Genomic DNA, 27,842 nt, shown 5'->3' with positions numbered 1-27,842 from the left:
GCCGGGGCCCCGCTCGCCTGGCCTGTGGGGCTCAGCGGCCTCTGTAAATAGCAGCCATGAGGCTCCCGGGTGCAGTGTCCTCGTGGGTCCCCGACGGTCAGGACGCCCCCTTCGCCTAGCGTGCGCTGCAGGTAGGGACACTCTGCCGGGTGACCTGGCTGTCTTGGAGGGCAGGACGGGGGTCGCCTGGTCGAGGCGAGGTTCCGGGTACGGCCAGAGGTGGGAGAACAGACGGGAATCTGTTCTTAGGTCCCCACAAAGGATGGGGGTGTCACGTGAACCAGGCACTAGAATTCCACCGTTTTGTTAATTCACCAGTTCATGGTGGAAACTTCCCGGGGATAACTGACGACGACCTAGGGCTGCCGGCTACCAGACGGTTGGGGGAGGCCTTCTCAGCTCTGCACACGTTCAGAGAGGTGGGGCAGCGAGTTTCCGAATCGCCGGTCGCAGCGTGGGGCCGCACGGACAACAGCAGTAACCTGTACCCGTGGCCGGTAGCTCTGTTTTGGGGTTCGGTAATGGGAATGCCAGATGTGGGCAAAGATAGGACCGGAGAAGTTCACTTTCAAGCGCAGAGAGGGTCGCCTGGTACGGAGTGGGGGTTTCTCGTCTCCCAAACTGGATGAGACATGGTGTGACGGGGGCCCTTCCTGGCCTGCTGGCTGTGACGACTTGGAGGCCGAAGTTAGGAGGTGCTTATGAATTTAAAAGGCAAAGTTGGAAAGCCGCCGTGTGTGCGTAACAGGACTTCTGATGTGTAACAGGACTTTCCTGGGGGCCAGAGCCGCGCCCCGACCTCTCACGGCTATTCTGGTTCATCCACAAGCTTGAGAGGTCTGTGAGTGAGGAGCGGAGACAGAGGTCGGAGAACACGACGGGAAAAGCCTCTTACTTTGCGCGTGCCTCTCGGGTGGGCTCTGGGGAAGGACCCCTCATCAGCGTGACCGTCACCATAGGAAGCAACCCCGTCGTGGGGGTGGGGCCCCAGCGCCCCGGTGCTCCTGGATGTGGTTCTCCGTCTATATAAATGCTGGGCCCTAATGTGGATATTTAATGAAAACGTACCACTGCACGTTTGGCAGATTAAGCCACATTGTTTTCATCGTCTCCTTCGTTCTTATAAGGAACTGCGACTGAGAATTCCAAATTGCATCTCCCCTCTGAAACCCTGGCTTCCTTCACTGAAGGGAGGGTGGGAACCTCCTGGTCTCTGGCCGGGAGATAAGGATGTTATTCTTAAAGGAGGCCAGGAGCTTCTGCGTTTACAAACAGAATTCCTCTCCTCCCGGGCGGGGGAGCCAGAACCCTGGGGAAGGGGCTCCCACCCAGGGCCACCCTGCTCTCTGCCCTGCTGATGCTCGAGCAGCGAGGGCCTCAGGGAGGCGTTCTGGCTTCCGCTGGTTCTGGGCTCTCCCCTCCCTGGGCACCGCCTTGCTGGGGAGGTAGCAAGCAAGCCGCCTCGTGTGAGGGCGGTGGGTCGTGCTGAGCAGCGTGGCGGTCTCTTGACACACCCCTTCTATCCGGAGGGGAAGTTTCCAGGTCAGCTGTTGACACCCCAGAACCTAAACCCTGTTTGCCTCCCCACATACCAGCAAATGCCCATCGGCTTCCGCACGAAAGTAGGTGTGGAACAGATGTTTGTCATGACTTTTTTTTTTTTGAGAGAGAGAGAAAGAGAGAGAGAGAGCCCATGTGCAAGTAGGGGAGGGGCAGGGGGAGCGTGAGAGAGAATCCCAAGCAGGCTCCACACTCAGCACAGAGTTCAATTTGGGGCTCGATCCCACGACCCTGGGATCCTGACCTGAGCCCTAAATCAAGAGCTGGACACTCAACCGACTGAGCTGCCCAGAAGCTCGTATCGTGACTTAAAAAATTTTTTTGGGGGCACCAGGGTGGCTCAGTCGGTTAAGCGGCCGACTTCAGCTCGGGTCATGATCTCGTGGTTTGTGAGTTCAAGCCCCGCATCGGGCTCTGTGCTGACGGCTCAGAGCCTGGAGCCTGTTTCAGATTCTGTGTCTCCCTCTCTCTCTGACCCTTCCCCGTTCATGCTCTGTCTCTCTCTGTCTCAAAAATAAATAAATGTTTAAAAAAAAATTAAAAAAAAATTTTTTTAATGGTTATTTATTTTTGAGAGACAGAGGGCAAGTGGGGGATGGGCAGAGAGAGGCAGGCACAGAATCCGAAGCAGGCTCCAGGCTCTGAGCTGTCAGCACAGAGCCCGACGCGGGGCTTGAACCCACAAACCGCGAGATCATGACCTGAGCCGAAGTCAGTAGCTTAACCGACTGAGACACCCAGGCGCACCGTGACTTTTTTAAAATTGAGAGATTATTGACATACAACATTACGTTATCAAACACTGTTCAGAGCTACATCCTGGAAAGAGCCAAAGCCTTTGCTTTCTACAGCAGCTAAGATCCTTGCAGTGAAGGACACACCGCAGTGACCAGGCCGGGCTGTCCTTTGTTCAGAAACTGTTAGGGATTCCGGGATCCTGACGGCCGTGTGGCAGACGGACTGCGAGGCCGTGTCCACGCGGGCCCCTGGCTCTGCAGCGGCCGTGTGTCCGAGGGGCTGGCCCTGGGAACCACGTGTGGATGTCAGGCATGGAAAACCCTTGGGGAGCTGGACAGGCAGTAGCAGGAAAAGAGCATCAAATTCTGTGTGTTGTGCTTCTGAACTTCTGTGCATTCGTTCGTTCGTTCATTTGTTTACTCACGGATTCTTTCCTTCACTCGGCCAGGGTGCCCTGAGTGCTTTGCCAGCTGCGGGCGTGACGTACTTCCCGACCATGTTGCGGGCTCGGGGACCCCCGGCCCAGCCGGCAGAGGAGAAGGGAAAGGGCAAAGGTCAGCCCTGTGGGCTGTGGGCGACCTCGCACGTCTTCTCCCTCCTGCAGTCGGTCACTTGTGTGAGCGCCACAGGCCGAGCGCCAGCCTCCTGGTCCAGTTGTGGTGCGACGCTGGCCGTTCAGCCTCCTGCGGCCTGGGCCTCGCCACCCTCACGGCGAGAAGCGAGGTCCTCAGGTGGTCTTGGGAACTAAATAAGATCAACGTGTCTGGGTTAGGTAATAAATGGTGGCTCCTTTTCTCTCTACCAAACATAAACCAACACACAATAAAAGCCACGGGATCGTGATGTAAGGGGGCAGGTGGGCCCACTCTGGTGCTCGGTGGCTGACGGGAGCAGAGGGGACAGGTCAGGTGCGTCAGGAGGCCCCAGGTCCTGACCCCACCGTACCCACCGACGAGGGGTAACTCTGGGCAGCTGATTTCGTCCCCCATCTGTGGTCCCCTGGCCGGTGGGACGGGAGCAGTGTGCTGACCTCCGTGGGCCTTCTCTTCTCCCCCATTGAGGGGCAATCAGCCTCACCCCTACCCTCTACAGTCCACCCCGTGGTCACGCAGATGGGAGCTGGGGCCTCCATGCAGGTGTCACGGAGCGCAGGCGGTTTCTGCCTGCGTCCTTTTCATGGAGAAAGCGGCACAGCGTGGGCACGCTAAGGAGGGCACCGACGTCTCAGCTCAGAGACTCTGGCTTCCCCTGTCTGGAGCCGTCGCGGGCCGCGGGGCCCTCACGCCGCGTGGTGACGGCAGCATCATGCTGTCTTCAGCAAGTGCTTGCCGCGCATGGGCCCAGCCCCTTGCAGACCTCTCGTGCTCCATGGCTCCTCCTCAGGGGGACCTCGGGGGCTCCAGCCTCCCCTTTAAGGTGAGCGCAGGCTGACAGCGGAGCCGTGATGCGGCCCGGGCACTGGTCCCGGTGCTGGCCCGAAGCCGGGCGCGCGGCTGTGCCCAAACGCTGTGCCATGTGAACGTAAAAGTCTCGGAGTGGGGGGTGTCTGGGTGTCGCCACCAAGCCTTCCCCACCGGCACTTGGGGGAGGGACGCACGGCCAGCTGTGTGCCCCTGCGCCTTCCAGGGTCTGTCCCCGTCCTGCCCCCCTCACCCCAGGGACTGATCTCGGTGGTGTAGGTGATAGACTTAGATAATCGATGAGCTGTAGCTGCACGTGGCAACGTGGGCGAGCCGGGGGCAGAAGGTTGAGTAAAACAGTCGAGGCTCAGAGGACTATGGTGCCTTATAAAGTCCCAAACCGAGCAAACCGCACAACATATTGTTTAAGAATGCAGGGGCCTACGGTAATGCCAGTTAGGAAACCGCAGGAGACGCACGTTCACGGCCCCAGAGCCAGGCTCCTCAGGGGCTTGGGGTGGTCCTGGGCCCGGGGACTGCGGGGCCACTGTGCTGGGAGAAGTGTGGTACTTTCCACGCGACCCCGCCCCTGCCTCCGTGTGCACCAAGTATCCGCCACAGGGAAGCAGACTCGAGAATCCGGCGGCCGCCGTCGGGATGGAGGTCCGGGCGGGGCCGGCAGGGGAGGCACGGGCGGGCCCACGAGGGAGGGCCCCAAACGCCGGGACAGGCCCGACAGCTACCTGCGCCCTGGCCCCGGGTTCTGAGTTCCCGTCACTGTGTCTCCTTCCCTCCTGCAGGAGTCAGCGTCCCGCACGCGCTCGTGATGAGGAGGGGCCTGGCTCTCCTCGGCCTGGCCTTCCTGTGGCTGCTCCCGTCTGGGCGTCCTCAGCAGACGGCGGAAGATGCCTGTTCCCTGCACATCCTCGTCCCGGGCCTCAAAGGTAACCCTGACCGGGGCCTTCCGTGCGCGGCCGAGTGCCAGCTCAGGGTCTGACCTCCGTGCGCCTCAGTTTCCCCATCTGCAAAATTAAGGGTTGGACTACATAATGTGCACACTTTCTTTGGCCAAGAGATCCTGTGATTCTGAAGCTACAAGCCACTGCTGACGTGTGGTCCACGCACCACACAGGTTATCGCAAATGACTTGCAGAGTGAGATCTCATCTGGCCCGTTTTTTTATGTTTACTTATTTTTGAGACAGAGAGAGAGACAGAACGTGAGCGGGGGAGGGGCAGACAGCGAGGGAGACACAGAATCCGAAGCAGGCTCCAGGCTCCGAGCTGTCATCCCAGAGCCCGACGGGGGGCTTGAACCCACGAACCACGAGATCACGACCTGAGCCGAAGTCGGACGCTCAACCGACTGAGGCGCCCAGGCGTCCCAGCCTCTGGTCCATTTTGCAGATAAGGACATTCAAGGCCCAGGGACATTTAGCAATTTGCCAAACAAACTGGGTCACTCAGGCTACGAAGCCAGTGCTCCTACGCCAGTTCCTGAGAGCTCTAAATTCCTACTTTAAAAAACAAACAAGCAAAACCCCCCAAAACTTTTCTCTTGTTGGTTTGCATATAATTTACTCCCGGTGGACCTTGCCCGGCCGAGCCGGTGGGGGGCGGGCACCAGCACAGGGGAAAGAGTCAGGGCCCTCAGACTGGCATCTTCATTCAGAAAAGGTCCCTGGTTTCTCCGTAGCTCGGGCAAGAGATTCCACAACCTTGTGATTCCCAAGTGGGATCCACCATTCGAGGGCCCCAGTGCAAGATGCAAATGTGGGCTTCTTGTTCAGAGTTATAAAAAGACTTCAAATCAGGGCCAGGGCACATGCCCCACGCGGGGTGGGCGAGCTTGGGCCTCCCGCTCCAGGAGCAAGAGGCAAGGGCGGGAGGGGCCGGCCCACTACTTGCACTGATTGCCTCGCGTGCCCCCGAATTCCATTCTGCCCCCTTCCCACTCGGACGGTGCTCACCCCGGGCCCCAAAGCCTGGTCTCTGCCGGATGGGACTTTTGCGGGAATGCCTGCGGCTCTCCCCGCGGAGATCGTTGGAGGACGTAGACTCACATTTAGGGGCTGTGGACCCGTGACGAGAATGGCTGCCACCAAAGTCAGAGCCAGGTGCCTCCTGAGACCTGTGGGAGGCGAGGCGGTAGGCCCCAGCTCGGCGTGGACCAGGCAGGAGTCCCCGGGGAGCAGGACAGGGTGGGGCTCCTTGCAGGACCTGGATGCTGTGCTCCCAAGGGCCTGTCCTCTAGCACGTAACAAGACACGTTTCCAGGTCGTGTGGAGCCGTGCGGGATGTTTCGGGGCCGCGGAGCGTGTCTTCCAGACGTGCTGGTCAAGCGCAGCCCTGCCCCAGGGTGACCGGCCTGGCCACCCCAAAGGGACAATTCCATAGAGAACGCCTTCTCACACTCAGCGAAGTCCTTACGACCTGGACGTCCCGCTTTTATGTCCAGCCTCATTGAGGTATAACTGGCAGGTTGTATGTGTTCAAGGGGACGACTGAACACACGGAAACCTCGTGAGGTGACGTCACAGCCACATTCGTTGGCCCGCCGACACCTCCCACCGTCCCCCTGCTGTGTGTGGGGGTGGGTGGGTGGGGCGAGGCCTGGGGGTCTCGTGGTGACCCAGGACCAAGGGGGCGACACGGCCGTGAGCTGGCCGACCCGATGCAGAGAGCCCTTACTCGGCGTCCGGATTTTACTGTTCTGCTGTTTAGCTTGGGCAGCAGGGGGAGGGGAGACGAGAGAAATCTGTGCCAAAAAAGACCAAATGATTCGGGGCTCCTAAGCAACACAAGCTCAGGATGCGGCAGACTTTTGTCCCCTGCAACAGGAGCCCCTCCCTCTGCCGTCTGCAGCGGCCGGCCCGCTCGGTCGGCCCCCCTGCGCGCGGCCTCACGGGGCCGGGTGCTCAGCCGTCCTCGCCGCTGGACGCAGCCCCTGGACGCAGCCCCTGGTCCGACCTGGCAGAGAGTTTGTGACGCCACCCCCACACGACGCCCCCGGTGGCAGAGAGCGCGGAACGAGCGCAGACGCGCCGGGGCTCGTCCCGACGACTCTCGGTGGGCTCGGGGGCGTGGTGGCTTCAACGCCCGCCTGTGAGTGGCCCCGGTGACGGGTGACCCGGCCTGCTGCCCTCTCTGGGACGGCCACGCTCGGCCTGCACGGCCACGAGAGCCAGCTTGGTGCGCGGGCGTCCGTCAGCGGAGGTGAGAATACAGGCGCGATACAGGCCCCGCTCTGAACACGAAACGAGCACGTAAACGATCTCTTCTTTCGTTCTCCACACGTCCCTGAGACCCCACGGGCCAGGCCCGGAGGGAGGGCCGCTACGGGGACACGAACACAGGCCTCCCCTGTCCGTTGCCGGATCCAGACTGGGCTTCAGAACCTTTCCCGACCCGACTCCTGCCGGCCCTTCTGCACCGACTGGTGTTGGCACTTGGGATGAAACGTATCTGCTATTCAGACCTAACAATAGCACGTTCGCTGTGCGTTTGGAGAGAGAGACGACTGATTTAAAAAAAGGTTTTTTTTAAATGTGTATTTATTTTTGAGACAGACAGAGAGAGAGAGAGAGGGCATGAACAGGGGAGGGCAGAGAGAGAGGGAGACACAGAATCCGAAGCGGGCTCCAGGCTCCGAGCTGTCAGCACAAAGCCCAATGCGGGGCTCGAACTCACCGACTGTGAGATCATGACCTGAGCCGAAGTTGGACGCTCAACCGACCGAGCCCCCCAGGAGCCCCAGAACTCGTGTAAGTTTTGAGGGGAGAGGTTCCCAGCCACCCCACCTCCGGAGACCAGCAGACAGCAGGCCCTTCGGACCCTGCCGACCGTGACCAGTGCCGCGAAAGCAGCTTTGTTCTTGAGAAGCACATCAAGGGCTCGGCTCCAAGGAGGAGGCCAAGGTCACCAGGAGGCAGTCCCACCGCCGACGGTTTCTGTGGCCCCCCGGCACTGCCGCTCCCGAGTTTGGGCGAGAACGGCGAGGGGCGGGACGCGGCTTCTCATAGCAACACCCACGCGGCTGGTGTTTTCCAGGACGCAGCGCGTCCCGTCCCCGGAGCTGGAGAGTCCACGCGGCACAGGTGGCGGGGGGGTCTCGGACTCTGGGCTCTGGACGGAGCCACAGGGACCACAGAGGAGTTCAGGGCACCTGCCACCAGTAGGGGCCGCAACACGTTGGCTAATAAGGTCGGTTGTCAAGGAAGCAGAATCGTGGGGAGAACGAAGTTTGAGGGACTTTCTAAGTATCTGAGAGCGGCCAAGAAAACCCATGTTATTAGGAAGACTCATGTTTAATGATGCGTATTAGTCACCTTTCCTGCTTTAGGAAGAGGGGTTTGTGGGACACGAGGGGCCGTTCGGGGCTGTGAGGGTGTGTCGGTGCCTCAGATACTTGCTGCGCACGCCGGTCCGACCAGGTTAGACGCAGGCGCGTGAAGCCGCTGGAGAGCGGGCCGCAGTTGTGCCATCAAGGAGTTTCAGGCCAAGGACGTGGCGGGTGACAGCAGATTGCTGCTGCTGCACGTGCGGCGATGGACGCTCGCCCCCGCGGGGACCCTTGCAGTAGCACACTCGCTGTTCTCCGCCGACACGGCCGGTGGACCCTGTAACGGCCCTGGTGGCTTCACGTGGCCCTCAAGCCTGAGGTCTGAGCGCTGGCTTCTCCCCGCCCTCGTGGGCTCCTGTGGACCAGTCTCTCCCGGTCTCCTGGCCCCTCACCTGTGCAGGCGCTGCCCCCCACCCCCCGTCTCAGGCACCCTTTTCCCTGTTCCTTGCCTGGCAACAGCCCGTCTCGGTTAGAAGTCCCTTCATCAGAGGGGCCTTTTCCGATCGCTCAACTGAATCATGGCTTTTTCAGGTTGAAATCGTTGCCTCATTTTATCTCACTTTATCTTGCATCCCGCGTTGCAAATGACGATTCTCATGTCAACCTGACTCTCATTCACGCGCAGGAAGCCTTTACAAACTCCTGCTCCTCTTGGGTAGCCGCTGCAACTTCCTCTTCATTCTCGACGTTCCGTGCGTCACTCCGACACGTCCAGGTTGTTTCTGCTCGTCTCTCCCGCGTGGCTCTCCGTGGGCGCTTGCCACGTGCTCTTTTACACCTTCCCCTGGTGCCGAGGTCCCAGCTGTTAAATCTGCACACTCTCACGGCTCCAATGTCTGTTCCCCCTTTTCTGGAATTCCTTTAAGGTGGATGGTGGAACTGGTGGGGCTTTTCTTCACTCTCAACTTGATAGCTTTATTTTTATTTTTATTTTTTAAGTCCAAACAAAGCTTTCCAGTTCTTTATCTCTTCGTGTTGCATTGTGAAAAAAAAAACTTCTTCAGCCTCATTTCTTGTTTCAGGAGCTAGCTTGTATCATGGGCCGTTCTGCTTCTCGGCCTTTCTGTAGTGCGATTCCGTTCAAAAATTAATTTCGTATACAAGATCTAGTTGGTTCTTTTTCAGTGCCTTTTCATTTTGCTCATAGATAGTTATTCTCTCATCTTTTTTTATTTTTAAAACCGTTTATTTATTTATTTTGAGAGATAGACAGAGTGTGCGTGGGGGAGAGGCAGAGAGAGAGGGAGACACAGAATCAGAAGCAGGATCCAGGCTCTGAGCTACAGGGGTTCGAACTCATGAACCGCAAGATCATGACCTGAGCCGAAGTCGGACGCTCCACCGGCTGAGCCCCCAGGTGCCCCATGTCTTATCTTGATTAAGATGTTCAGTGTGTGATTTGAGAGCAGGCTCTGACTGCCCCAAGAGTTCTGTTCCTCTGCTGTTTCTCTTTCCTGACGTTGGTGTCCCCAGATGTCTGCACGTTCTTGGTGGCGAGTTCATCCTGTTAGTTGGTATTTCCCACTGGTCTCTCAATGTGTCTCCAAGAATTGCTGTTGTAATAATTCCCTCTCTGAAGAAAGACAAACTACTCAGAGATTTAAGGGCCACGCATGTGGGCTAGGCTTATGTCAGCACACCCTTCCCCGGGGGGCTGGCCAGAGCCTTCCTGGCTGTGGCACGGAGGGGACGGTGACATGCCAGCTCTGTCTTCTAGTTTCTGTTGGCACTCACTTTGCTTTTCTCTTTGTTTACTTAAATTTTAAAAATATTTTGGCTTATTTATTTATTTTGAGAGAGAGAGAGAGAGCACAAGCAAGCAGGGGAGGGGCAGAGAGAGAAGGAGAGAGAGAATCCCAGCAGGCTCTGCAGTCAGCGCAGAGCCCAACGTGGGGCTCGAACCCACGAACCGTGAGATCATGACCTGAGCCCAAATCAAGAGTCCGACGCTTAACCGACTGGGCCACCCAGGTGCCCTCTCTTCGTTCACTTAAATTTAAATGGAATGTCCCCTCCTTCCAGCCAGATGATCAGTTTTGGGAATCCCGCTGGGGAATCTGTAACCCAGTTAAGCCTCTCCCCACGTGTGAGTGCCTAGGAGAGTCGCAGAGGACCAGAGTGACGCAGACGCTGGCGGGCACGGCGCACACCCGGGCAGGTGCCCCGGCCGCAGGCGGCACCCATGTGCTCTCATAGGAGGAACGCCGCCCCGATTAGGCGGACGAGCCATATAAAAATGGCTGGGATGTGGCACGAGGTCCCAGCCTCCGGAGAGAAGAGGCGGCTGGTGAGGGAACTGGGGGTGCAAACTGGAGAGGCAGGTGAGAGGGTGGCCGTCAACGCGGGGGCCACAGACCTACTGAGGACGACGGCTTTAGAAACGGGACGTTATTTGTAACCACATTCAGCTTGTTGTTGGTTTTGGGAAGGGAAATAACATCATCGGATCTGTGTTTTAGGTGTGCGTTGGGGGGGTGGGGGAGGACTGGGGGGACCTTGATGTCCCCCCAATATTGGGACCCTGTCCTCTGCTCCAGCCACGCCTGCACCACTCCTTCCGGGTGCCTCCGCGTCCTGTGCTCGTCTGTCCTGCATGGGCAGCCTGAGGGCAGTCACCAGGGCCAGTCCGACGGGGACAGAGCACGGACAGGACAGGGAGTGGGCCAGTTAGACCTCACAGACCCGGGCGGGGGTTGCACAGATTTGGGGCGGGGCAACTTGAGATCTCGTGATGGGGGCTGGGAGGAGGGGTGAAGGCCTGCGGGGGTGGGAGATGGTCGGAATGAGAGATGAAATCTCCTGGGGGCTGGGGTGGGGGAGAGGAGGGCACGGGGCCTGGCTGGTCGCTCAGATACGGTGACAAGCCGTCTGCTGTCAGTCCTCCCCGTGTCACACTGCAGCGTGAGCCCAGAACGAGGTCCTAAATGCGGTGACTTCTTCCACAGGGGATGCCGGACAGAAGGGGGACAAAGGTGCACCCGGACGGCCCGGAAGAGTCGGCCCCACGGGAGAGAAAGGTACCCGCTCCTTCCCCCCTCCCTCCCCCAGGTCTGGCCCTTCTCGGCCCCTCAGAGATCTGCCCCCTCAGAGATCTGCCCGAGAGGACAGAGCTGGTGCTCTGGCTCCTGCAGGAGCCACGGGGTGGGGGGTGGGGGGTGGGGGGGCGGGGATTCGAAAGGAATTTGACAGCTTGGAGTGAACCAGGGTGCAGCGTGCCCCTTCCCACATAATAGGGTGGTTACGTGCATGGAAACTCAGTCCTGGCCTAGCCCCTCACCAGCGTCCTCTGCAAAATGGGGATCATTTGTGAACATTACATATATAAGTGCAATTGTGAGACTGTGCAACGGTTATGGAGAAGTGCACGCAGTGACGGAGGTGTGCCAAAAGTTACGGAGGATTTCAAGCAGTTTTGTGGAGGCGTGCGGGCAGGTAAGCAGGCGTGCGAGCAGTGACGGAGGCGTGCGAGCAGTGATGGGAACATTTAACCAGATAAGAAGGTGTGTGAGCAGATAAGGAGGCGTGCGAGCAGTGATGGGGGTGTGCAAAGGACCAAGTGGACAGACTTGGCTGGTGTGTGTGGGGCTACACAGTGGCTCCCCCACCTTGGCCAAAAGACCCTAATTGCTGACTCTGCTTCCTTCTTAGTACAGCGGTGTCATTGTCCCTATCCCCCGGGGGCCGTGCTGAGTCCTACAGGAAATAGATCGTACCCGCGAAGTCGCTGCCCAGTAGACGGGGTAGAGGCGCGTGCCAGCGTACACCCACTGTGCTCTGGGAATTACGCTGCCGTCCGTCCAGCTGGTCCCCCAGTCGATCCCGTAACACTGGAGAGCTAGGTGGTTTCCAGTTTTCAAAAAGTTATTACAACAACGCAGATAAAGGCCATTGAGCATATACAGTAAAACCTTGGATCGCGAGTAACTTGTTCTGCGAGTGTTCCACAAGACGAGCAAGCATTTCCAATAAATTTTAACTTGATAAACGAGCGATGTCTTGCAATACGGGCCGTACGTGACACTGGACGTCACGTGATCACATCCGAGCCAATGGTTCTTGAAACTCGCTTTGATATACGAGTGCTTTGGATTACAAGCGTGATTCTCGGACAAATTATGCTCACAAAGCAAGGCTTTACTGTGTGTTCAAGCATATGCACTACTTTTTCACTTTTTTGAGGTATGATTTCTGGACATGCTCCTTTTGATGCACGAGTCATGAGTCGGACAGCTGCACACACCTGGGAAGCCCCTGGTCACGTTCAAGACTCAGTATTTTGGTCACGATGCCTCCATCATCCCTGATGATTTTTATTTCTTGTTTTCTCCTTCACTCCTAACAAATTAGTTAAAAAAATAAATGAACTATTCTCATAGTTCAGAGTTCAAAGCCTACTCCTTCTCAAAGTTCAAAGAAACTCCATGCTCCCTGGCACCCTCCCCCACACTGGGTTGATTTCTCTTTTCAGAGATAGTCCGCGAATCGAATCGGCAAGCACGTGTACGCTCTATTCCTCCCTCCTTTTGTGCAGACGGTTACACTGTACACGTATTGATCTGCATTTCCCTCTTTCACTTAACAATATGTCCCCGAGATCATTCTATGTGGGCACGGACATGTTTCCCGCCTCCTCCCCCGTGGTGACGTGGGATTCCGCGTGTGGACTCATCCTGCTTCAACTGGGCTCCATTCCTGGAGGGGGGTTTGCTGCAGAGAATGATCCAGTATGTGTCCTTTTTAAGCGTGTATGAGTACGGCTTGAAGGTGAATTTCTAACAGCGTGATCGCCAGGTCAGCGTGTTCAAGCATTTGACATTTTGGTCGGTCTTGCCCTCCCAAAGGATGGAGGCAATGCACTCTCTCACGGTCAACACAAAGAACCGTCGCCCGATGCCCTCGCGGACGTGGGAAAGCTGCCAGTCTGACCGCAGGAAAATGCCGCCTTAGGAGGCTTCACTTTGCTTCTCTTATTATGAATGAAGCAGAGTCACTTTTCGTGTATTTAAAAGCCATTTGTATTTCTTTTCTTTTGGTTCTTCTATTGTGTCTTTTTCAGCCTTTAAAAAAATGCTTTTGGGTTCTTTTTCTTCTTGATACGTAAGATACTTTTCCTACCTCTGAATATCTCCTTAGAATACGTTTCCTGAGAATACTTCAAAAAGGCTATCTGTGCGTACCTCCTTATGCACTCTTCCCCTGTTTTCTGGAGCACTCCATCCTTGTGCCGAGCGAACGCAGGAGTGAGGGAGGCAGGAGCCCCTCTCCTGGGGCCCCTGCAGCAAGCCGGCCCAGCTGACCGGGAGGAGAGCCGACCCCGGGGGGCCGGCGGGGCGGGCTCCGTGGTCAGCTTGTGCTTCGCAAAGTGCTTGGGTCGTGATAACAGTATCTCAGAACTACAGCGCTTGCTGTTTTCAGTTTATTACCGTACTTCTCCGGAAAGTGGAAAGTGCTGTACATGTACCTCTTGTTTTATTACGGAACTAATTATGGAATTTACCCAGTGGTAAGAGGATGTTTCTCCACTTCTTTGTGGGGACGATTCTATATTGTGCAGCCGGGAAGTGGGCTAGCTCCCCAATCCTAGATGCTCGCAACTTCATCTCACGATCCCGTTTCGCTGATGTGTCTTCCAAGTCACCGTGTTTGAGCTCAACAGGCAAGTGGCAGTGAAGTCCTGCCTTCGTTAAGTGACTGCCTTGTTTCAGCTCTCTCCAACGCACAGCAGTAACAGGTGCTCTGATAGAAGGTTTATGCATACCGGAAGTGAGAAAGTCAGCCATACTGAAATCACCCAGAGACTGCTACTTATTTTCAGTATGTTTCCTTTTCTCGTGCCTTTTTTTGCTTTGTTGTGATTACGTTGTTCACATAAATTTGCATGCTGTTTCTTTTCTTTATCTTGAGAGAGAGAGTGAGTGGGACAGGGGCAGAGAGAGAGAGAGAGAGAGAGAGCTACAGAGGAGCTGACAGAGAGGGAGAGAGAGAATCCAAGCAGGCTCCATACTGTCAGCACAGAGCCCGACACGAGGCTCGAAACCACAAACCGCGAGATCATGACCTGAGCTGAAGTCAGATGCTTAACCGACTGAGCCACCCAGGCGCCCCTTCCTCGTTCCTTCCGTATTTTTGGCAAAGGCCACGAGCTGATTTTTGATGTTGGCGCATTTTCTAAAGGTGGCTGGACCTACAGCAGGTGTCCCTGGGGTGAGGGTTTGTAGTCTCTGGCCTCCTACAGATACCCTGTGTGCTGACGGTGCGCTCACGGTCTGCGCTGGACGTGGAGAGAGCTGTGGGCGACCTCGGAAGTGCCAGGCCCGGCTCCCCTGTACCAAAGCTCCCAGGAAGGATGAGCGCAGCTCCCGGGGCCTCCACAGACCCCCTCCCCCCGGCCTCTGTGCAGCACGGGGTGGCAGCCGCTCAGGGCCTGAGGGTCCTCCCACCCTCTTTCCCACCCTCCCCTCCTGTCCGGGAGGGTTTTGGTGGCTCACAGCCACCGCTCGGCCACACTCTTCCTGGTGTCGTCCGGTCTCCAACACCTCTAGCTTCCAGAAGGCTCTTCTCTCCCGCGGAGATGCACGCGGACAGCAGCGAGCATTGCAGGAACCGGGGGTCCGGGACGTGTCTGCTCTTAGCAGTCCGGGCGCCACCTGGGCGTGGGCAAAGGGACCGCCGCCTTTTTTCACTTCTCGGAATCATTTTTTTCCATATAAATATTACTGGACTCCTTGAGAAGTATCAAAAGTTTATTGGTTTTTAAATCTCTATCACATTTTACTGGTGACCGATGCTGCCGTTCTGAGCTTTCACCCGGTTGCCCTGACGCCGGCTTCCTGCCCACAGCACTGCCCTGCAGCTTCCTCAGCTGTGATCTGGCTGTGCCAGGTGGGGCGCCATCCGGACCTCAGGGGTGGGGTCCTCCGCCCTTCTCGGGGTGCTCCCGCTTGCACACGGCATCGTCCACCTGCCTCACGGTGGCTGCTGAGGGTCCCCAGAGCCTCTCTCCAGCACCTGGTCCAACCCCTGCCAGGAGGTTCACGTGCAGAGTCTTGCCCTCAACTTTCCAACCTACTTTCTCATCTGAGGCTCCACAGCCTTGGGTCTCATTGAGTGCTGACGACACCCTGAGCCTCCTGTCCTTCTGGCTCAGTGTCTGGGCGAGTCCCTCCCCTCCTCTCTGTTCACCACTGCAGGGTGGGTCCCTTCCCCGACGAGTCATTTTCCACAAGTGCGCCAGAGCAGGGCTTCCTCCCTTTGGGGAAGTCCCGGGACTGGATGGATCTGTGGTCCCAACGCTGCCTTTGGGGCTCAGCCCCTCCTTCACATCTCGGGCAGATCTCTAGGAGCCGCTGATGGGGGCCTGCTGCTCCCCACAGTGGAGAGAGTGCCCCTCACCGTCGGGGCTGCTGCTGGAAGTGTGGGAGGGACCCTTAGATCGCCCTTTGCCTCCACGGCTAATCCGCTAATCTCTCTCCCTCCCCTTCTCCCCATTCTGTTTTGTTTCATGGCATGTTTAAAATACAACATATTACGTTTCAGCTAAGGTAGAAAATTTTGGACACCACAAAATACGTATGGATAACATGAGATTGTTACATAAAAATTTTTTTTATTTAGAGAGAGTGCATGCATCTGCAGAGAAAAGGGGGGCAGAGAGAGAGGGGGTCAGAGGATGCCAAGCAGGCTCCGTGCTGTCAGAGCAGAGCCCGACGCGGGGCTCGAACCCACGAACTGGGAGCTCGTAACCTGAGCCAAAGTCAAGAGTGGGACGCTCAACCGACTGGATCACCCAGGAGCCCCCGGATGAGGTTATCTGGATGAAATTCACGCAGTGAGGTCCTCTGCATTCGGTCAGGTGACCCGCCAAGACGGCTCCAAAGTTCTCACATCAGTGCCAGAAGGATGACACAGCCACTTAGGTCAGCGACTCTCAAACTTCCTCTCTTTGTGAAGCAGCGCGAGTGTCCACAGCACGAGCACCTGCAGGCAGAGGGGGTCCTGCGGGCTCCGGGACGTCGTGGGCCCTCCTGCCCCACCCCAGGCTGCCGCCTACTCTTAGGGCTTTGCAGGTCCCGAAGACAATGGGACTCGGACTCCATCTGGCAAAACACGTGAGCTGCTTACGCTTGCAAACTGTCTCTGGCATCGAGGCCTGAGGGGCATTTCTCCTGGGGTCCTTCGGAAGTGGCCCCGCGGGTGACTGGCCTTTAATGGCAAGTCCGCACCGTGCGTGGTGGGCGTGACCCACCCGCTTTGATCTTGGTCTCACGCGAGACCCGGCGCTTGGAAAGACCTCGATCAACTGAAAAATAGTTTGAAATTCAGCCTCTTCAAATATCTTTGAAATCTGCAGTGACCCTGTCTGCCGCGCCAAGGGCCCCAGGGGTGCAGACGTGGGTCTGTGGGTCTGTGGCCAAGGATCGGGCCATGCAGAGCTGGGTTCTTCTCACTGGCTCTGCTCCGCTGCTGCTTCTCAAACCATGGTGCACAAGGGAACCGGTCGGGCCCTCGTTACAGTGCAGCTTCCGTTCCGGAGGCGGCTGAGACGCGGGCACCCGTCGGCAGGCGCCCAGGCGGTGCTGTTCCCGCGTGGAACAGCGTTCCAGCGTCTGCGCTGCAGGTCGGTCGTGAACATCTGCTCGCCCTCACCTGGGTGCCCTTCTCATCTCGGATCCCGTAAAGTGCAATCGCGTCCCGTGGGGCCTCTGGCGGATTTGCTGTGTGCTGGGGCGGGGGGAGGGGCTCGGGTGGGCACACGGAGCGGCCCCCCTGCCAGGGGGACTCAAACAGGAGAAAGTGCCCGCCAGCCGATGGACGCCTTTTCTGAAATAACAGAGTCCAGCAGAAGGGGCTTCAGAAACCTCCTGCTGTCCTTTGTCCTTTACTGAAATAAGCGTAATTTGCACATTTCTAGCCTGCACAGCGAGGTGGAAACCGTACAGGGCTGGCTCTGCTGACACGGCCTGCTAAGTGTGTCATCCACGTTTTCAAGGCACCCTGCTAGGAGGACAAGATTAGGGGGGCCCCCCGGCCGCTCCCCTTGGAAGCCAGGGCCCTCCTGGCGCGCCAAGGTGGAGGGTGACCCTGTGTCGGTGACAGGCTTTCTGGGCTCTGCAACGTGCACATTACCCTTCGTTAAAAATCGCTGAGGAAGTGAATTCCGAGTGCCCTCTCTCCCCCGTCTCCACTTCAAAGGACTGTGTGAGATCTTCATTAAAATTAATCAGAATCACGTGCCTGCTGTGCTCTGCTCCCGCTCCTTCGTTCCTCCTGTGTGTCTAGAGGACAGACACGCTCTTGTACGCTTCTCATTAGTGGGACGGGACGAGGGAGGGACATCACGTCAGCTCCCGGCTCCCTGGGGAGCCTCCACCAGCTCTTCAAACTTACGGGGACGGGATCTAAGTGCGTCTGGTGCATTTCCAATCACCTCCTACATCCGAGGCAGGGAAATTTGTTTGTTCTTTGCAAAAAGCTTCTTGTCGTTTGGAGGGCAAGAAAACCTTCCCGGAAGCAGGCAAAAAGGCCAAGAGCTCTCGTTCTCATCGGTGCTCCCGTGAGAGCCTCCGGGCTTATTACCACACTATTTCTCTGCCCAAGAAACGTCTGCGAGTCAAAACAAGTCAGCTACACAAACCGCCCGGGATCGCTATGGAGAATGTGCTGACCATCTCGGGGGAGTTTAATGGTTCTTACCTTTGCGTCTCCAACACACCCAAGAGACAGAACGTTCCTACTGGGAACGGTAGCCACCCCAGGGATAGGTCAGTGCACAGGGGCTGTGGCAGGGGGCGAGTGTGTGGGGGGGCCTCCTGGGTGCCCTGTTGGTCTGGGTTCAAGCCCAGCCGGTGCTTACCAGCTTCACAACCTCGAGAGGTGTGCGGATAAAAGATACATTTGTGTTCGTGCACACACTTGTGCACACACAGGGGTGTATGGGGTGTGCATATGCTTCTACGTGTGTACGTACGTTGGAATAGGCGCGTGCATGTTGGCACGTATGTGTGTGCACACAAGGACACGCATTTACACATGCATTTATGTTGGCACGTATGGGTGTGTGCTTGCATGAGTGTGTCGTATGTATATATGTGCACACGCGTGTGCACACATACTCGCACACTTGTGTATATGCACGTGTGTGCATATGATCGTGTGTGCATCGCCCAGCACCGGCAAAGGATGGCTCTGCTCATTCTGCTCAGTGAACGCAGGTCTGCAGCGGGTGGGAGCCGTGCATGGAGGTGTGGAGTCTCTGACCTGCACCCAGGCCTCGAGGTCCCCAGGGCCGGCCCTTCCCCACACCGGCCCTCCTGTAAGGTTGTTGCGGTGTGTGGCACGACCGGGTTTTGCCACGTCTCAGGGCCTGTGGAGGGGGGCCCGGTGGAAGAGGACATTGTTGAGGGCAAAAGGGACAGTCTGGCGATAGGTAAGGCGGGGCCAACTGGCAGCTGTCCCGGGTCCCCATGGCCAGGTGTCCTCAGCCTCGGCCGAGGCAGCCCCGGGGCGGGGGGTGGTGTTTGTCTTCCCATAAGTCCGTAGCATACTTTCAGCCCCGCTCGTGGCAGTGTAGCCTTCCGGGTGTGACTGGCTCCACGGGGAGCCTCTCTGGTGCTGGAAGACCAGCCCCTGCTCCTCAGCCGAGGTGTGGGCTGGAGAAGGAGACCTCAGTCTGAACGGAACGTACGTTACCATGTGCTCAGCGATCCAGGGTCCCCTTTACAGAGAGGACCCAGAGGCTCAGAGAGGACCGTAACTTGTCCCAGCTTGCATGGGCAAAGGACTGCGATCGGGGTCTCATGTGCTGGGTCCGTGCTCCAGGCCACTGAACAACAGGCCTGCCCAGCTCGCTGTGTGACTCGAGGTGGGTGGCTTTGCCTCTCTGAATCCCAGTTTCGCTGGGGGCAGAGAAAGCGTACTGGACTGTTAGCGCTGCCGTGACAAATACCACGGGCCCGGCGGCGTAAACAACAGCTGTTTATTCTCTCTCGGCTCCGGAGGCTGATGTCTGAGACCCGGGTGCCAGCGTGCCGAGGGCCCCATGACCACCTCTGTCACCCTGCTCCGTGAGCTGTGCGATGTCCCTCCTGGCACCCATTTTCCCTGGAGCCCCCAAGGCACGGTCCCACACTTCTCCAAGGGCAGGGGCCGGGGGGCACGTGACAGCAGCGACCCTGAATCAGCGTTAACGTTGGCCGTGCCATTTGGAGCTGGGCCAAGAGCCAAACGCTCTCAAGTTACTCCCGGGTTTCAAGTTACTCAGAAGGCAGGATGTGTGCGGGACCCTCAGGACGCGTTTTCCGCTGATGAAATCAATCAGTAATTAATCGTTCTGTGGAGGTGGGGAAAACAGCAGCCACGCACCTGCAGGCAGGCACTCTCCTCTGGCTCTCCCCACCCCTTCCCTGTGCGGGAGGGAGGCGAGCCGTCTGGATGGGGGCAGAGGGCCAGGTGTTGTTTTCAGTTTCTCTGTGCGGGGCAGGGGGGGCAGGGGTAGGGCTCAGGGAGAATCCCCTCCCACATTTCGGGGTGGGATCTTCCCAGCGGCCAGCAGGCTCTTCAGTCACGTGATGAGGCCGCCCTCACGTCCAGTCTGTGCTCTACTGTGGCTCCCAGTCTCCTCTGTCGTGTCCGGGCTTTTGGACGGGAAGGCGCACTCCATCATCCTCCCGGATCTGGCGGCCCTGCCCCTGTGTCGGGGGATTCAGCGGGGGCCCAGCCGGTTAGCGCAGGTGCAAGCCTCCCGGTCTCTCTGGGCCTCTGCCTTCCCATCTGGAGACAGGGTTCGGTCGGGCGGTCTCCACCGAGACGTCCTGCTCTGGACGCTGCCTTCGTGGGAGCGCCGTTCGGAGCTTGTGTGGTATTTAGTGGGCCGGACCTTCTCCGTGAGGACGAGACACCGAATGTCCCAGCAGACTGCCGTCACGGCTGACCGCTGAGTGAAAAAAAGCAAAACGACCTCAGGTGTGGGGGACTCGCGACAGTTACAGAGGCACACATGCTGAGGTCATCCTGACACCTGTCCTGCGGCCCAGCCCAGCTTCTCCGGCACTCGAGATCCCTCCCGGGGCCCCAGGAAGGGGGCCCCGTGGAGAGTTGGGGGACAGCTAGGTTAGCCTTTCGAAGGGAGGCCTGGGGAATGAGGCCGGCAGGGGGCGCACAGGCCGTGCGCAGCACTAACACTGTCGCCTCCCAGGGAACGTTGATGTTTCCGCAGAACGCTCTTTGCAAGAGGCTGAGTGGACACACCACAGTCACCAGGGATTAATTCCTCCCGGTGCTGGAGGCTGGACGTCCAGATCCGGCTGCCTCTGGTGAGGACCTCGTCCCCGGCGGGGGATGGCGCTCTTTCCCCCACCTGCGTCTCTCCTTCCTACCAGGGCCCCACCCTCGTGCCCTCATCTAAGCCCGGTCACCTCCCAAGGCCCACCTGCAGCCCCCGGTTAGGGGTTAGGGCTTCAGCAGCGGACACTGGGTGGGGTGGGGCGCACTTCAGTTCCCTGCGGAGGTGATGGTCGGGCCGTGCTGGGACACTCTGCCTGGGGGGGAGGTGTCATCGCTAGATGAACAAAGAACGGCCTGAGGCGGCCGTTCCAGCGAGAACGGAAACGTCAGGGGCGCGGCCTGGGGGAAGACGAAAGTCGGGCGTGTTTCACCGAGGGCGGCGCTGTCTGGTGCGGGATCACCGGGCAGGCACGTGCGGGGCTGACTGCTGGCCTGAGACCTGTTCTTGGCCGTCTTCCTTTGCTGCCCTGGCGGCTCGCGGTTGGGGTTGATGGAGGCGAGCCTGTCCCGTGGACCCCGTCGGCAGGATGGGCCGGCCTGGTGACTGGAGTGTGGCCGGGCGACTCAGGGTCGTCTGGCTGAGGACGGGAGGCAGGGCTGGCGAGGATGGGGACAGAGCACCGCAGATAGCGCTCAGCGGCACAGGGACCCCTGTGCCCCAGGCTGGCACAGCGGGGGCTGCCCCGCACTAGGGGGCGCCGTCTCCGCACCCGCCCTTCCTTGCTGCCCCACTGGGACCCCCCACCCCACCCACCCCGGGCCTCATGCTCTCGCCCAGTCCCACCTGTCTCACTGGGCTCTGACCCTGCGGGCGCCCCCTCCTGCAGTGGGGTCCCCGGGGCCTGTCCCCTCGGGGCGATGTCACCAGGCTGCCTGTTGCCAGTAACCGCGGACGCACCGGCCGGGGCCCTCAAGGCACACTGAGTCACGGCCAGCCTTGCCCCACACCCCAGCTGCGCGGTCCAGGGGACCGCGCCCTTTCCCTGCCCTCCCCCACCTCCGCGTGCCCGGGGAGGGGGGTCCCCTGCTGCCGCCGTCACCCCTCACATGGGCCGTCCATGACGTTTGGTACTGCTGCTCCCACACCGTCCCGCCGGGGCCTCCTCCCCCGACCCTGTGTCTGCCCCCCTTCCAGCCCCTTTGCGGGCCAAGCACCAATGGCATCCTGTCACTCTCCTCCCTGACTCCCACCCCCCTCCATCCTTCCTCCACCCCGGTCCATGGGTTCAGGCCCCTCCCAGGGCTTACTCACACCCTCTCTGGTTATTACACCCGTTACAGGTGTCTGATCGCCCCCAGATCTTCCCCGCAGGTCTCAGTCCTGTCGCCCCGTGTCCCTGGCACCAGGCACAGCACGCAGTCTGCAGGACCTGTGGCCTGAGTCGCCTCTGTGGTGGCTGGGCCAGCCTGGCCTCGGTTTCTGTGGCGTCCCCCGCCTCCCATGGGGTCTCAGATCTGCGGTCACAGCTCGGTCCTGGCCCTGCCGTACCCCGGGCACTTGACCCGGACAAGCCACTCAAGTCCTCTGCGTCTCCTCTGTGCCGTGAGTCACTCGTGTAAGAGAATGGGCGTGAGTGTGCTTCCTGTGTGAGCCTCAGCCAGCTCTGTGTGTGACGGGCGTGTTTCCGTTTGAGCTGCAGCTCATCTGAAGCCTCTCGTCTCTGTCCCGAACTTAGGGAATATCACAAAACTAAGAGCTCTTGGCTGGGAAGTCCTCAGGGTTAAGGAGAGGGTGGGCGTCAGGACAGCAGGACAAAGCCTCAACTGTGTCACACACGGTCCTTCCGACCACGTCTCTCCTGCCGAGCTGCTTATGCTGAGTTTCATGTAGTTTCAGATTATTAAAGCCGATCTTGTGTTTCTTCTACCGAATGTTCTGCGTGTTTGTTTGACGCTGGCCAGCTTGGCTTGCGGTCTGTGGCGATCACCAGCGGACAGGCAGGTATGGATGCTGACAGTTTCGGGACACTTTGTGGGAGAAAGTCTGAGTGTTGAGAAAATCCCCCCACTGACGTGATTGGTTCCGTGAGTGGGTGAGGAGGGCCGTTCTCGGTCTTAGTGAGCTGGTCGGCAAGGACAGTCGCATGGGAACTGTTACAAGGACGTCACTGGGGTCATGGCGTGAGGACCAGTCACCGGGCCAGCCTACGGTGATGGGAAGTATGGAGGAGGTGAGGGGCAGCACAGGGCTGGTGACCCCCCAAGCTGCGGTGATGGGACTGCAGGTGGTGTGTAAGCCGGCCTCGCTGGAAGACTAGTGACCCTACGAGCATTCCCAGGATCCTCCTCGCCCTCCTCCTTCCCTTCCTTCTCCCCCACCAGCGGGCGGTGGAGGGTGACCCGTGTGCCCCTTTGCAGGAGTGTGGTCTGCTCAACTTGGTCTGGGGCCAGGCGCAGGAAGACGGGCTGGGACGGAGGACAGACAACCTTGTCCATGGACGTAACCGGAGGGGCCTCGACTGAGTTCAGGATCAGGGATGCACCGCGGGCCCGCTTCGTTCCATAGTGTGTGTGACTTTTAGGCGAGGTGTGTCTTCCTCTGGAAAACGTATCAACAGCGACCTGTGAAGAACCTTCCAGGGTCCGTCACATATGTGACCTTGAAGAGACTAAGAGGACAGACGTACATTTTCCGTCTCCTCTCGTGTGTGTGTGCGTGTGCGTGTGCGATGTTGAACAGGAGGCATGCCGGGTTACCTACGCACCAACCAACTTTGATCTTGTTGTTTTCTACAGGAGACATGGGTGACAAAGGACAGAAGGGCAGTGTGGGTCGCCATGGAAAAATTGGTCCCATTGGTTCTAAAGGTATTTGCGACGCACTTCTTGCCCTATCCCTTCCCAGGCTCAGGGGATGGTTGCAGACTGGCCAGTCCCGCCTGGCGGCTGTGCTTCTGTGTGCTTTGTACGTGATGCTGTGGTCTCAGGGTTTGCACCGGGCAGTGGTGGTCAGACTCACCTGCTGGCTGTGCGCCCACCAGGGCGGGGCGAGGGCTCCTGTCCTGGAGGGCGCACAGGGCACCCAGGAGGGGGATCCGGGGCTGGTGTGCTTGGCAGGACGGTCACTACCACTTCCGTAACCAGTGTAACGAGACGCCGGAGCCCCGTTTGACTAATGGAAGGATGGTGTTCCGGAAACGCTGTCTGTCCACCTCCAGCTCTGGTGACTTTTTGAAACTGTGGGGTGTCTCTGAGTGCGAACGGGGCCCAGGAAGGCAACAGCCAGTGAGGGCAGCCCTTTAGTGACGAGACGCCTGCACTTGCCTGGGTCCGCGTCGAGACCTCCTCTGACCGTACGGCCCTGCAGGGGCGGGCAGGTCAGGGAACTGGGGCCCAGGCAGGTCGGGATGTGGCCTCGAGCCACACAGCCCCTCTGTCTCTCTCGCCGCCCAGTCAGCAAACCCTCCCTGGGCCCCTGGTGTGCCCTGTGCTCTCAGTAAGCGAGGCCACGGGGGTGCCCCACCCCCCCAAGGGTGCTAATGAGGAGGCCGAGGCTGGGGACGACCAGGGCTTGGCAACGTGAGGGTGCGGCGCAGGGGGCGGGTTCCACGTGGCCTGCCCAACTCTGGTGCCGGGTTTCTTCTGCCTCAGTAACCTGCCTCGGGGGTTTGGGCTGTGAGTGGGTTCGGGTGGTTTGTTCTGATTGGTGCTCACGCACCTCCCCCGGCCTCAGCCCGTCCCCGGCAGGTTCTCGGCCAGGAGTGTGACGGGTGCTGCGGCCAGCTCAGCGGAGCTCAGGTGCTCCGGGGAGCCCCTGTTCGGGATGCCCCACTCCTTACGTAAAGAGCACATAGATAGATCCGCGTGGCACCGGGAGAGACGTGTGCTTTGCAAAGGCTTTGAAAAACCGCGGTAAAGCATCCCTCACATAAGATCTGCTACGTTAGCTATTTTCAGGCATACAAGTCGGTGGCATGAAGTACCTTTGTTGTGCCACCTTCACCACCGTTTGCAAAATGTTCTCATGGCCCCGGAGAGAAACTCGGTCATCGTGAGGCAGCGTCTCCCGGTCCCCTCCCTCAGCCGTGCTCACCACTACTCTTAGGGCCCATGACTTTGTGCTCCAGGTTCTAGGTCATTCATGTGAATGGAACCCTATCAGATTTGTCATCTGTGTCTGACTTCTGTCACAGAGTGTAACGTGTTCTAGGCTCCTCTACGTTGTAGCTAGGTCAGCATTTCCTTCCTTTTTAAAAGGCTGAATCATGGCCACACCGCATCTTACTTATTCATACGTGTCTGTCGGCAGAGGTTTGGGCTGTTTCCACCCGTTAGGTCCTGGTTAGGTGCTGCGCAGAGCGCCATGGATGTTGGCATACGAGTAGGGGTGTGTGTGCTTTTCACGTACAGCGTGTGCTCTGAATACATGTCTGTGTCTCACCGCGGGACAGCTTGCCAGCAAGCCCCTCATGCAGCTTAGTTCATGTGCTCGTCAGGCTGCCCTGTCTGTCATTCCTGAGCCCTGATGCTGGTGAGAGTCACAGGGGTCGTCTGGACGGACCTGGCGCGCTCCCCCCCCGCCCCCCGACAGAATGTGCTGGGACTGCAGAGAGGGAGGGGACACTGGTCCTCCACCGCCCGCGCCAGCTGGATGTTTAGGCTCTCAGGGAGGAGAAAGCGCTGTAGGAGTGCTCACGCGCCTTTGTACATTCGTTGTGTATTTTATTGTTTTATATTTATTTTATCTATTTTATTTTTTTTAAGTCTTTTTTTTTTTTTTTAAGTTTATTCATTTTAGGGCAGCCAGGAAGCTTGGTGGCCATGGTGGTGTCCAATCCCTTTCCTTTTTAAAAAAAAAATTTTTTTAACATTTATTTTTGAGAGAGCAAGACAGAGCACGAGTGGAGCAGGGGCAGAGAGAGAGAGGGGGGGACACAGAATCCGAAGCAGGCTCCAGGCTCTGAGCTGTCAGCACAGAGCCCGACGCGGGGCTTGAATTCACACACTGTGAGATCATAACCTAAGCTGAAGTCGGACACCTAACCGACTGAGCCACCCAGGCGCGACCCCCCCCCCCCCCCCGCCTTTCCTTTATAAGCTTCGGGGCAAGGTTGGGCAGGAGGGCTACATGGCACATCCTGTCTCCAGGAGGCAGCGTGACAGGCCAGGTGGGGGCCCTGGTGCCCTTGGAGAGGGCTCAGGAAGGACTCTGTACTCCATTGGGGTGAGACTGTCCCCCGGTCCACCCCAGTGCCCACATGACACGTTCTCCCTGAGTTTCCCTGCCATCATGAGGGCACAGGTAGGAGTCAGGGTTAGTTGTTACTGACCCAGGGGGTTAAAGGTTCATGACATGAACCTACACATTGTTCTATGAGACATCTGGGGTTTTTGGAGTCGATTTAAAGAAGGATCGTCTGGCAGTCTCTAAAATCTAGTGATAGGCCTGTGTCCCATGTCACATCGAGAGAGCCTGAAGAATTAGAGATCTATAGAATACAACTCTCTGTATTCACAGCAAAAAGAGGGTCCAGGGGAAACTCCTAGGATGTTACACATGGAAGAAACAACACTGTTATCCAGGGGAAGATCCTAGGACACGACACACGGAACGTTGTTAACCCTGATAATTCTGAACTTGAGTGACGTGTCCCAGCTCCACTTGGTGATTTTGACTTTGCTTGCCTTTTTCAGGTGAAAAAGGAGATTCTGGTGACATAGGGCCCCCCGGCCCTAATGGAGAACCAGGTATGGCGCAGGGGGCCCAAGGGTTGGTAAAAAAATGTATTAAAACTTGCACTTTCTCCCAATCTCATTGAAAAATAATGACATACCTCCCTGGAGAAGGTGAAGACGTACAGCACGATGGTTTGATCCACAGACACCGCAAAGCGGCCACAATAGGTTCCACTAACATCCGTCTTCTCGCGTAGACACAATAAAAAGAAACGACGGAAGAAAGCAGGACTTGCCAGGAGAGCTCTGGGGACCGGGTCTCTCGGCAGCCGTCCCGTGTGCTACAGAGCAGTGTTAACTTTGTGTATCGGATCCCTGGTGGGCATTTATCTTAGCCGGGGTGGGGGTGGGGCGTCTGCACCGTTTGACCCCCTGCCTCCAGCTCCCCTCCCCCACCACACATGTAAGTGAGGTTCTGCAGGATTTGTCTTCTCTGCCTGGCTCACCTCACGCGGCAAGAATGCCTTCAGGTCCATCCATGGACAAGGGAGGGGCAGGGAGAGAGGGAGAGACAGGGAATCCCAAGCAGGCGTGCTCCTGGGCCCTCATTTCCTCGGATGTTCTGGCTTCTCTGCTTCGGAACAGTCGCCGTCCCCAACCCCACAGTCTGAGTTGCTGCCACAAGGCCACCCTCCACCCACCTCCCCTGCACCTCCCCTCTTCCTTCCCAGGAAAACAGAGCCCGATTTTAAAACAGGTGGGTCTCTGGGACACCTGGGTGGCTCTGTCGGTTATGCCTCTGACTCTTGGTTCCGGCTCAGGTCATAGTCTCACGGTACGTGAGTGTGGGCTCCACACAGACAGCAGGGAGCCTGCTTGGGATTCTCTCTTTTTCTCTCTCTCTCTGTCGTCCTCCGCCCCTCCCCCACTTATGCGCTATCTTAATAAATAAACTTTAAGGTACAAATAAAATAAAACAGGTCGGGCTTGGTCCTGTCCTGCTGAAGTTCCCGCACCCCTCCTGTCGCCTTGGGGAGGAAGCCCGCTATCTGGGTGTCCCGGCCTCCAAGGCCCCGCCTGCTCCTCGCCGAATGCACTTTGTATCTGGGCGGGGGCTGCTACCCCGGGCACGGTCCCGTCCGGTCTCACTAACACAGGGGCCGGCGTCCGCAGGCATCCCGTGTGAGTGCAGCCAGCTGAGGAAGGCCATCGGGGAGACGGACAACCAGGTCAGCCAGCTGACGGCGGAGCTGAAATTCATAAAAAATGGTACGCGCAACCCCAGCCCAGGGGGGCGGGGCGGAGGGAGTACGGAGGGACTCGGGCGGCCGTGTCCCCACGTCCGCGTCCCGCGGGTGTGCGCGTGCGGCGCCCCGAGTGTGCTTACAGAACGCGAGCGCTCACTTTCCAGCACTGCCCCCCCCCGCAGCTGTCGCCGGCGTGCGCGAGACCGACAGCAAGATCTACCTGCTGGTGAAGGAGGAGAAGCGCTACGTGGACGCGCAGCTGTCGTGCCAGGGCCGCGGGGGCACGCTGGGCATGCCCAAGGACGAGGCGGCCAACGGGCTGATGGCCGCCTACATCGCGCAGGCCGGCCTGGCCCGCGTCTTCATCGGCATCAACGACCTGGAGAGGGAGGGCACGTTCGTGTACTCGGACCGCTCGCCCATGCAGACCTTCAACAAGTGGCGCAGCGGCGAGCCCAACAACGCGTACGACGAGGAGGACTGCGTGGAGATGGTGGCCTCGGGCGGCTGGAACGACGTGGCCTGCCACGTCACCATGCACTTCCTGTGCGAGTTCGACAAGGAGCACGTGTGAGCGCGCCGCGCACGTGTCCCCAGCGGAGCAGTGCGCGCGCGCGCGCGCGTGGGCCCGGACGCACCTGCCGCCTGCTCGGGGCGG

General features: G+C 58.5%; 1 protein-coding gene and 1 long non-coding RNA gene across 6 annotated transcripts; one reads left to right on the top strand and one right to left on the bottom strand.

The window, feature by feature from the left end:
• COLEC11 (collectin subfamily member 11) lies at nucleotides 1-27,842 on the top strand. 4 transcript variants are annotated; one of them, XM_042982580.1, is made up of 7 exons: nucleotides 1-131; nucleotides 4,499-4,642; nucleotides 10,985-11,056; nucleotides 23,058-23,129; nucleotides 25,956-26,009; nucleotides 27,111-27,206; nucleotides 27,367-27,842. In XM_042982580.1, the coding sequence occupies exons 2-7, from the start codon at nucleotides 4,525-4,527 to the stop codon at nucleotides 27,756-27,758; spliced, it is 804 nt and encodes a 267-aa protein (XP_042838514.1). In that variant the 5' UTR covers nucleotides 1-131; nucleotides 4,499-4,524; the 3' UTR covers nucleotides 27,759-27,842. The 4 variants fall into 4 exon arrangements, with proteins under 4 accessions (XP_042838514.1, XP_042838513.1, XP_042838512.1 ...); XM_042982579.1 differs by having other exon boundaries at nucleotides 27,349-27,842; XM_042982578.1 differs by lacking the exon at nucleotides 23,058-23,129 and having other exon boundaries at nucleotides 49-131.
• LOC122237456 lies at nucleotides 18,858-27,537 on the bottom strand. Of its 2 annotated transcripts, XR_006216064.1 has the most exons (5): nucleotides 27,405-27,453; nucleotides 22,749-22,860; nucleotides 20,761-20,918; nucleotides 20,467-20,660; nucleotides 18,858-19,971 (listed from the first exon to the last, which is right to left on the bottom strand). It is a non-coding gene; the product is annotated as an uncharacterized LOC122237456 (long non-coding RNA). The 2 variants fall into 2 exon arrangements; XR_006216065.1 differs by lacking the exon at nucleotides 22,749-22,860 and having other exon boundaries at nucleotides 18,860-19,971; nucleotides 27,405-27,537.

The sequence above is a fragment of the Panthera tigris genome, chromosome A3 (assembly GCF_018350195.1).
Source record: "Panthera tigris isolate Pti1 chromosome A3, P.tigris_Pti1_mat1.1, whole genome shotgun sequence".
Lineage (NCBI taxonomy): Eukaryota > Metazoa > Chordata > Mammalia > Carnivora > Felidae > Panthera > Panthera tigris.
Note: the sequence above shows the minus strand (reverse complement) of the source record. Positions and strands in the feature narration are given on the sequence as shown.

What these genes read in the sequence shown, in the direction of transcription:
- COLEC11 (XM_042982579.1), top strand. Translation starts at nt 4,525, where the DNA reads ATGAGGAGGGGCCTGGCTCTCCTCGGCCTGGCCTTCCTGTGGCTGCTC. An exon ending in CGGCCCTAATGGAGAACCAG is followed by an intron (nt 26,010 to 27,110) that starts GTATGGCGCAGG and finishes CGGCGTCCGCAG; the next exon opens with GCATCCCGTGTGAGTGCAGC. An exon ending in GCTGAAATTCATAAAAAATG is followed by an intron (nt 27,207 to 27,348) that starts GTACGCGCAACC and finishes CTCACTTTCCAG; the next exon opens with CACTGCCCCCCCCCGCAGCT.